General features: G+C 40.0%; 1 protein-coding gene across 2 annotated transcripts; it reads right to left on the minus strand.

Moving 5' to 3' along the window:
• Window positions 1-5115: 5115 nt before the first annotated feature.
• On the minus strand, window positions 5116-7468 carry LOC112617405 (stress-70 protein, mitochondrial). Of its 2 annotated transcripts, XM_025374174.1 has the most exons (2): window positions 6825-7466; window positions 5116-6770 (listed from the first exon to the last, which is right to left on the minus strand). In XM_025374174.1, the coding sequence occupies exons 1-2, from the start codon at window positions 7377-7379 to the stop codon at window positions 5340-5342; spliced, it is 1986 nt and encodes a 661-aa protein (XP_025229959.1). In that variant the 5' UTR covers window positions 7380-7466; the 3' UTR covers window positions 5116-5339. The 2 variants fall into 2 exon arrangements, with proteins under 2 accessions (XP_025229959.1, XP_025229958.1); XM_025374173.1 differs by having other exon boundaries at window positions 5116-7468.
• Between the last annotated feature and the right edge of the window lie 418 nt (window positions 7469-7886).

A 7886-nucleotide genomic window follows, 5' to 3' on the forward strand; every position in this document is an offset into this window, starting at 1 on the left:
TGAGCGATGGGAGGTGCTGGCTCAGGTGAGCAGCTCCAGATCATTGGGTGAGAGGAGGAGTCACAGCAAATAATCTTAAGACACAGGTTTGCTTCTTAAAAGACAGTAATAGCAAACAATATTCACACTTATTACCACTGTCACATGACTTATGCTGTCTGGGAATTTTTTTAAAAGTTTACTTGTTAGACAAGCAACAATATTAGGAGCCTGAAAATTCTCTATCACCTTGCTTTTTTTTCTTTTGAGACAGAGTCTTGCTCTGTTGCCCAGGGTGGAGTGCAGTGGCGTGATCTCAGCTCACAGTAACCTCTCACTCCCAGGCTCAAGCGATTCTCCTGCCTCAGCCTCCCAAGTAGCTGAGATTACAGGCACGTGCCACCATGCCTGGCTCATTTTTGTGTATCTAGCAGAAACAGGGTTTCACCATGTTGGCCAGGCTGGTCTCAATCTCCTGACCTCGTGACCCGCCTGCCTCGGCCTCCCAAACCGCTGGGATTACAGGCGTGAGCCACTGCGCCTGGCCGACCCTGCCTTTTAAGAAAACTTACACAATTTATATAAAAGTAAAAGTAAAACTGACACAGCCTTGAGACTTTTGAGAAAGGTACACAACCAGGTGTCCATATGGAGCGCAACCATCTCCCCAGAACGTCTTCTCACAACCCTTTCCAATCTTTCCTTCCTAACTCCCACCTACCTTTTCCAAGAAACCTGCAGAGTAATGTGATATACACACTCAACAGAATAGCAGCAAACCAAGCAAGCAGCATATGAAATGGATGATACAGCATGACCAGTGGTGACTAGAATTACACAGCATGGGGACAGGAAGTCAAGTTGATTTAACATTCAAAAGTGAATTAATGTCATACACAACATAGAATTACGGAATAGGACCACAAGTTAGCCTTAAGAGACATAGAAAAGTACTGACAAATTCAAGAGAATGAAACTCAGCAAACCAGGAATAGAAGGCAATTTCCTCAACCTGTTAAAGTACATTCGTGAAAAGCCACAGTTAACGTTGTATTCAATGGTAAACAAGAGAATGCATTTTCCCTAAGATGGAGAACAAGACAAAGATGTCCCCTCTTGCCACTATGATTCAACATTATCTGGCAGGTTCTAGCTGGTGAAATAAATTAACAAATTTAGTAGTAAAGACATTCCGATTAGAAAGGAATAAAAGTGTCTTTATTCATAGATGACATGACCTTGGGATGTAGAGAATGGTAAGAAATACACCAAAAATATTTGCATTACTAAAACAAAGTTTGATGAGGTCACAGGACACAAGATAAAGATATACATACACTAGCAATAAACAACCTGAAAATAAAATTAAGAAAATCGTTCCATTCACAATAGCATCAAAAGCATGAAACACTCAGCTGAACTTCTAACAAAAAGGTGCAAAATGTGCACAGTGACAACTATAAAACATTACTTAGAGAAATTAAAGATCCAAATAAATGGAAACTAAATAAATGGAGGCAGATTCATGATCGTGAATTGGAAAACTCAGCATTATCAAGACAATTCTTCCCAAACTGTTCCATTAATTCAAGGCACTGCCAAATAAAATCCCAGAAGGCTGTGTGTGAAATGGAAAACTTATTCTCAATTTTATCTGGAAATACAAAGGACCTACAATAGCCAAAATCATTCTGAAAAAGGAAAACAAAGTTGGAGGACTTCACTATCTGATTTCAAAACTTAACATAAAGTCATGGTTATCAAGGCAGTGGTATTAGCACAAAAACAGATACATACATCAAAGGAACAGAATTAAACTCAGAAATAAAGCCTTGTATTTATGGTTAATTTATTTTTGACAAAGGTCTCAAGACAATGCAGTAAGAGAAAGGTAGTTTGTTTTTTCAACAAATGTTGCAGTGGCAACTGGGTACCCACACACCAAAAAGAAAAAGCGTGGGGAAAAAAAATCCCCCAAACCAAACCAAAACAAATAAAAATCCCACTTAGATCCCTACTGCACACACAAAAATTAACTCCAAATGGATCACAGACCTAAATGAAAGAACAGTAAGACCATGAGACTTCTAAAGCTTCCAATAACACAATCCATAAAAATTAGTAAAATGGACTTCATTAAAATAGAAAACTATTAAGTTTTAAAAGATGATTATCTCCCTATAGCTAATGTAACAAATTACCTTGATCTTAGGGACTTATAACAAGACACGAATCTATTATCCTACTAATGGATAAGTCAGAAGTGTAAAATCTAAGTGTCAGCAGAACTACGCTCCTTCCGGAGGCTTCAAAGGAGAATCCATTTCTTTACCTTTCCCAACTTCTAGAGGCCACCTGTGTCCCTGACTCCTGGCCCCTCTTCATCTTTAAAGGACATCACTCCAGTCTCTAGTTCTTTTCTCTTGTAAGAACCTTCTTGATTACAGTGGGTCTACCTACTTAAACCAGGATAATGGTCGCATCTGAAGATCTTAAATTAATCTAATTAATCAGCTGCAAAATCCCTTTTGCCACTTCAGGCAACAGGTTCATAAGTTCTGTGGAATAGGACCTGGGTATCTTGGGGGAAAGGCTTTGTTCTATCTGCTACATAATAGTTTGTTCTTTCACTGAGAAATGTTACATCTGTAAAAGTCTCATATTCAGATTGTATAAGGCACCTAAAACCCATAAGACGACAACCAACCCAGTGAAAACGTGAGCAAGAAATCTGAACATTTTACCAATATATACAAATGGCTATGAATAGGAGTTAGCACATTAAAAGCTAATAAGCACATTAAAAATGCTTAGCATCATTCATTGTTACAAAGTAAATACACAATGATATACCATTTCACATCAATTAGAATGGCAAAAATCAAAACATCAGCAATAACTATTGGTGGTGATGATGTGGAGAAACTGGGATGCGCATATGCTGCTGGTGGAAGTGTGAAATGGTGCAGCTATTTTGTAAACAATTTGGCAGTTTTTAAAAAGCTAAACCTAAACTTACAATAAGAGTCAATCATGCTACTTGGCATCCACTTAAGATAAAGGAAATTATATGCATACACAAAGATATGTACACAAATGTCGACAGCAGCTGAATACTGGAAACAATCAATAACCAACTGGTAAATGAATAAATAGAATGTGTCATATCTAGCAAATAGAATATAAATAAATAATAAGGAATAAACTACCGATGCATTGTACAACAAGGACTTCAAAACAGGTAAAGGAGGCATAGAGAAGCATGTACAATTTATGATTTTATATCATAAAATTATAAGATCATAAAAAAACAAAAGCCATAAAATCATAGAGTAAAATATTCTATGATTTTATATTCTACAAATTTTAGAGCACACTGTTATGATTTCTAGGGTTCTTTTTCGTAGAGCTAACCTTTCATCTGATATCCTTTGCAATCAGCCAAGTACATTCTTTAGCACGTTTATAGTGTAGTTCTGCTGATAACACATTCTTCTCAGCTTTCATGTTTGGGAATGTGTTGTTTCACTCCTGTTTATAAAGGAGATTTTCCCTGGATATGAGTGGACAGGCCTTTCTCCTGCTTTTAGTGCTTTAAAAAATGTCTTTCCATGGTCTTCTGGTCTCCACTGTATCTTCACAGAAGTCACGCGTTGTTCAAATGCTTCTCTGGTATGTAACGTGTCTTTTTCTTCTGAGTCCTTTCGGGATCTCCTCTTCATCTTGGGATTTCAGTACTTTGGCTATCATGAATGTGGATGTGATTCTTGTTATATTTGTTCTGCTTGGAATTCACTGAACTTCTCGGGGCTGGACACAGGTGGTTTCACATCAATCTGAGAAAATTTGGACTCCTTTTTTCAAAGGTTCCTGCTCTTCTCTCTCTTTTCCTTCTTGTATTACAAGTATATTGACGTATCACAGGAGCTTGAGGTTCTGTTGGCTTTTCTTTCATTTTGTTTCTCTGGGCTTCACTTTGGTTAATTCCTTTTCATCTTCCTTCTCCAACCTGTTAAGCCCATCAGCGCAATTTCATCTCAGTGTCATATTTTCCAGCTTTACAGTGATGTCTCCTGTATACCCTATATATGCCCAGCATCTCCTGTCATCGACATTGCCTACCAGACGGGTACATTTGTCACAACTGATACTTCTACAGCGAAACATCATTACCACTCCAACTCCATCATTCACATCAGAGTTCATTCTTGGTGTTGTACAATATATGGCTCTGGACAAATGCATAACATGTATCCACCATTACAGTATCATACAGAGATCACATGATACTAAGAATTCTCCTGCTCTGCCTATTCATCCCTGCCTCCCCCTGGCCCCTGGAAACCACTGATCTTCTTACAGTCTCCATAGTCTTGCCTTTTCCAGGATGTTGTAAAGCTGGAATCATACAACCACCTTTTCAGATTGCTTCTTTCACTTAGCAATATACCCTTTAAGTTTCCTCCGTGTCTTTTTATGGATAGCTCATTTATTTTCAGCCTCAAATAATATCCCATTGTCTGGATGTACCACAGCTCACTTATACATTCACCTACTGAGGAGCATTTTGGTTGCTTCCAAGTTTTGACAACTATGAATAAGGCTGCTGTAAATATCTATGTGCACGCTTTGTGTGTAGACATAAGTTTTCAACTGCTTTGAGGAAATGCCAAGGAGTCTAATTGCTTTATCATATGGTAAGAGTATATTTAGTTTTGTAAGAAACCACCAATCTGTCTTCCTAAAGGCTGTTCTATTTTGCATGAAGACCCGCAATGAATGAGAGAGAATTCCCACAGCTCCACATCTTCACAGGCTTTGGTGTTGATAGTGTTCTGGATTCTGGCGTAGTGATATCTTACTGTTGCTTTAATCTGCATTTCTCTATGACACATGATGTGAAGCATGATTTCGTACGTCGATTTGCCATCTCTATATCTTCTCAGATGAGGCATCTGTTAGTCTTTGACCCATTAATGTGATGAATTACGTTAACTGGCTTTTCAATGTTAAACCGGCTTTGGATATGTGAAATTCCATGTGGTTTTAGTGCACAATTTTTGTTAGATTTAATTTGCTGATATTTTATTGAAGATTACTGCATGTATGTTCATGAGAGATGTTCTGTAGTTTTCTTTTTTTTTTTTTTTTTTTTTTAGAACATTGTGAACTTTATACTGTTAGAATCACCGTCCATTAAATGATCACTAGCTAATGGTCACTAAATTTACAAATTAAGGAAATTATATATAGAATACTGCAAAAACACAGTAAAAAGACTGAAGTTTGCCCATTTCTGCTTAGGAAGTCTGTCCGCTCCTAAGCTTCATGTTGTCCTTCTGGCTTCAAAATTTCTGCTATTACTGTTTTTCCTCCTTTTGATCTTCCTTTTGTTCCCCAGTGCCAGAACTTCCAGAGCCTTCTCGCTCAGATGCCATCTTTTTGTATGCCATTTCGAAGAGCTTCAGTGATGCCTGCTGAAGAGAAGATGCTGCCTGTCTAATGTTTTCTCCTGTTTCACTGTCTTTTCTAGCCAGGAGCTCCCTCATTTTGGAAATCTCTTCTTTCAGCTTGTTGCACTCATCAGCAGGTAATTGGTCCTTGAATTCTTCCATCTTGGTTTCTGTGTCGTGAATGATTCCTTCAGCCATATTAACTGCTTCAACTCGTTCCTTCTTTCGCCGGTCTTCCTCAGCATATTTCTCTGCATTTTTAACCATATTTTCAATATCATCTTTGCTTAACCCACCAGAAGACTGGATTACAATCTGCTGCTCACGTCCTGTGCCTTTATCTTTAGCAGAAACATGTACGATCCCATTGGCATCAATGTCAAATGTAACTTCAATCTGAGGAACTCCTCGAGGGGCTGGTGGAATTCCAATCAAAGTAAACTGTCCAAGGAGTTTGTTGTCTCCAGCCATCTCTCTCTCACCCTGACACACTTTAATTTCCACTTGCGTCTGACCATCAGCGGCAGTAGAGAATACCTGGCTCTTCTTGGTTGGAATAGTGGTATTCCTATTAATAAGTTTGGTAAAGACACCTCCTAGAGTTTCAATACCAAGAGACAGGGGAGTGACATCAAGGAGCAGCACATCTGTGACATCACCGGCCAACACACCTCCCTGAATGGCAGCTCCAATGGCCACAGCTTCATCAGGATTGACGGCTTTACTTGGGGCTCTGCCAAAAAGATCCTGCACAGTCTGCTGAACCTTGGGCATCCTAGTCATGCCACCTACAAGAATCACTTCTCCTATGTCACTCTTGCTGACTTCTGCGTCTTGCATAGCTTTTTGGCATGGAGCGATAGTCCTCCTGATTAGATCAGTGACAATCCCTTCAAATTGAGCACGGGTCAACTTCATATTCAAATGCTTGGGTCCAGAAGAATCCATTGTAAGATAGGGCAAATTGATGTCAGTCTGCACAGATGAGGAGAGTTCACATTTAGCCTTTTCAGCAGCTTCCCGTACCCTCTGAAGTGCCATGTTGTCTTTAGTCAAATCAACCCCTGTCTCTCTCTTGAACTCCTTCACAATGTGCCGTAGCAAGGCCTGGTCAAAGTCTTCCCCACCTAAGAAGGTGTCCCCATTTGTGGATTTCACCTCAAATACTCCTTTCTGAATTTCCAGGATAGAAATATCAAAAGTTCCACCACCTAAATCATATACAGCAATGACTTTGTCTTCTGATTTGTCTAGACCATAGGCAAGAGCAGCAGCTGTGGGCTCATTAATCACCCGAAGCACATTCAGTCCAGATATCTGGCCAGCATCTTTAGTGGCCTGTCTCTGCGAGTCATTGAAATAAGCTGGGACTGTGATCACAGCATTTTTTGCTGTGTGCCCCAAGTAATTTTCTGCAGTCTCTTTCATCTTCATCAACACAAATGCTCCAATCTGACTTGGAGAATACAGCTTCCCATGAGCCTCAACCCAGGCATCACCATTGGAGGCACGGACAATTTTAAAGGGAACATTTTTAATGTCTTTCTGTACTTCAGGATCATCATATCGCCGGCCAATAAGACGTTTGGTAGCATAAAATGTATTGTTTGGGTTGGTGACAGCCTGTCGCTTGGCCGGCATTCCGACAAGTCGCTCACCATCTGCTGTAAAGGCCACAACTGAAGGGGTGGTTCTGGCACCTTCGGCATTCTCCAGCACCTTTGCTTGTTTACCTTCCATAACTGCCACGCAGGAGTTGGTAGTACCCAAATCAATACCAACAACTGCCCCCTTGATTGCTTCTGATGCATAATCCCGCCTCGAAACAATTCTAAAAGCCTCATGACTAAGGCCATTCCAGCCATCCTGGTGGCGGGCAGCCGTAGGGCCCCGGGAGGCTGCGGCTCCCACGAGACGGGCTGCTGCAGCTCGGCTGGCGCTTATCATGGCGGATAGATAGAGGAGTACGAGGCAGCAAACAGGCGCTCAGACGGCCGGGAGCTGCGCGGTGCGGTGGCGGCAGCGCTTCTGGAAACCTCCTTCTGTAGTTTTCTTGTAATATTTTGTTATTAAAATGTATTTGATATTAAAATGATGCTGGCTCTATAGAATGAGGTAAGAAGTATTCCTCAGCTTCTATGTTCTGAAAGAGATTGTAGATAACTGGTATAATTTCTTCTTAGATATTTGGTAGAATTCACCAGTGAACCCATCTGGGCCCGGCACTTCCTGTTTTGAAAGGTTATTATCCACTGATTCAATTTAACAGATATAGGCCCATACAGATCGTTTCTTCCTGTTCAAATTTTGGCAAATTCTGTCTTTAAAGAAATTGGTTCATTTCATCCACGTTATCAAATTTGTGGCCATAGAGTTATTCATAATTTTTATTATCCTTTTAATGTCCATGGGATCTGTAGTTATGTCCCTTATTTCATTTCTGATATTGGTAAT

The sequence above is a fragment of the Theropithecus gelada genome, unplaced genomic scaffold (assembly GCF_003255815.1).
Source record: "Theropithecus gelada isolate Dixy unplaced genomic scaffold, Tgel_1.0 HiC_scaffold_16171, whole genome shotgun sequence".
Classification (NCBI taxonomy): Eukaryota; Metazoa; Chordata; class Mammalia; order Primates; family Cercopithecidae; genus Theropithecus; species Theropithecus gelada.

Bases quoted from the DNA above. Each gene is read 5' to 3' on its own strand.
- LOC112617405 (XM_025374173.1), bottom strand. From the start codon at position 7,379: ATGATAAGCGCCAGCCGAGCTGCAGCAGCCCGTCTCGTGGGAGCCGCA.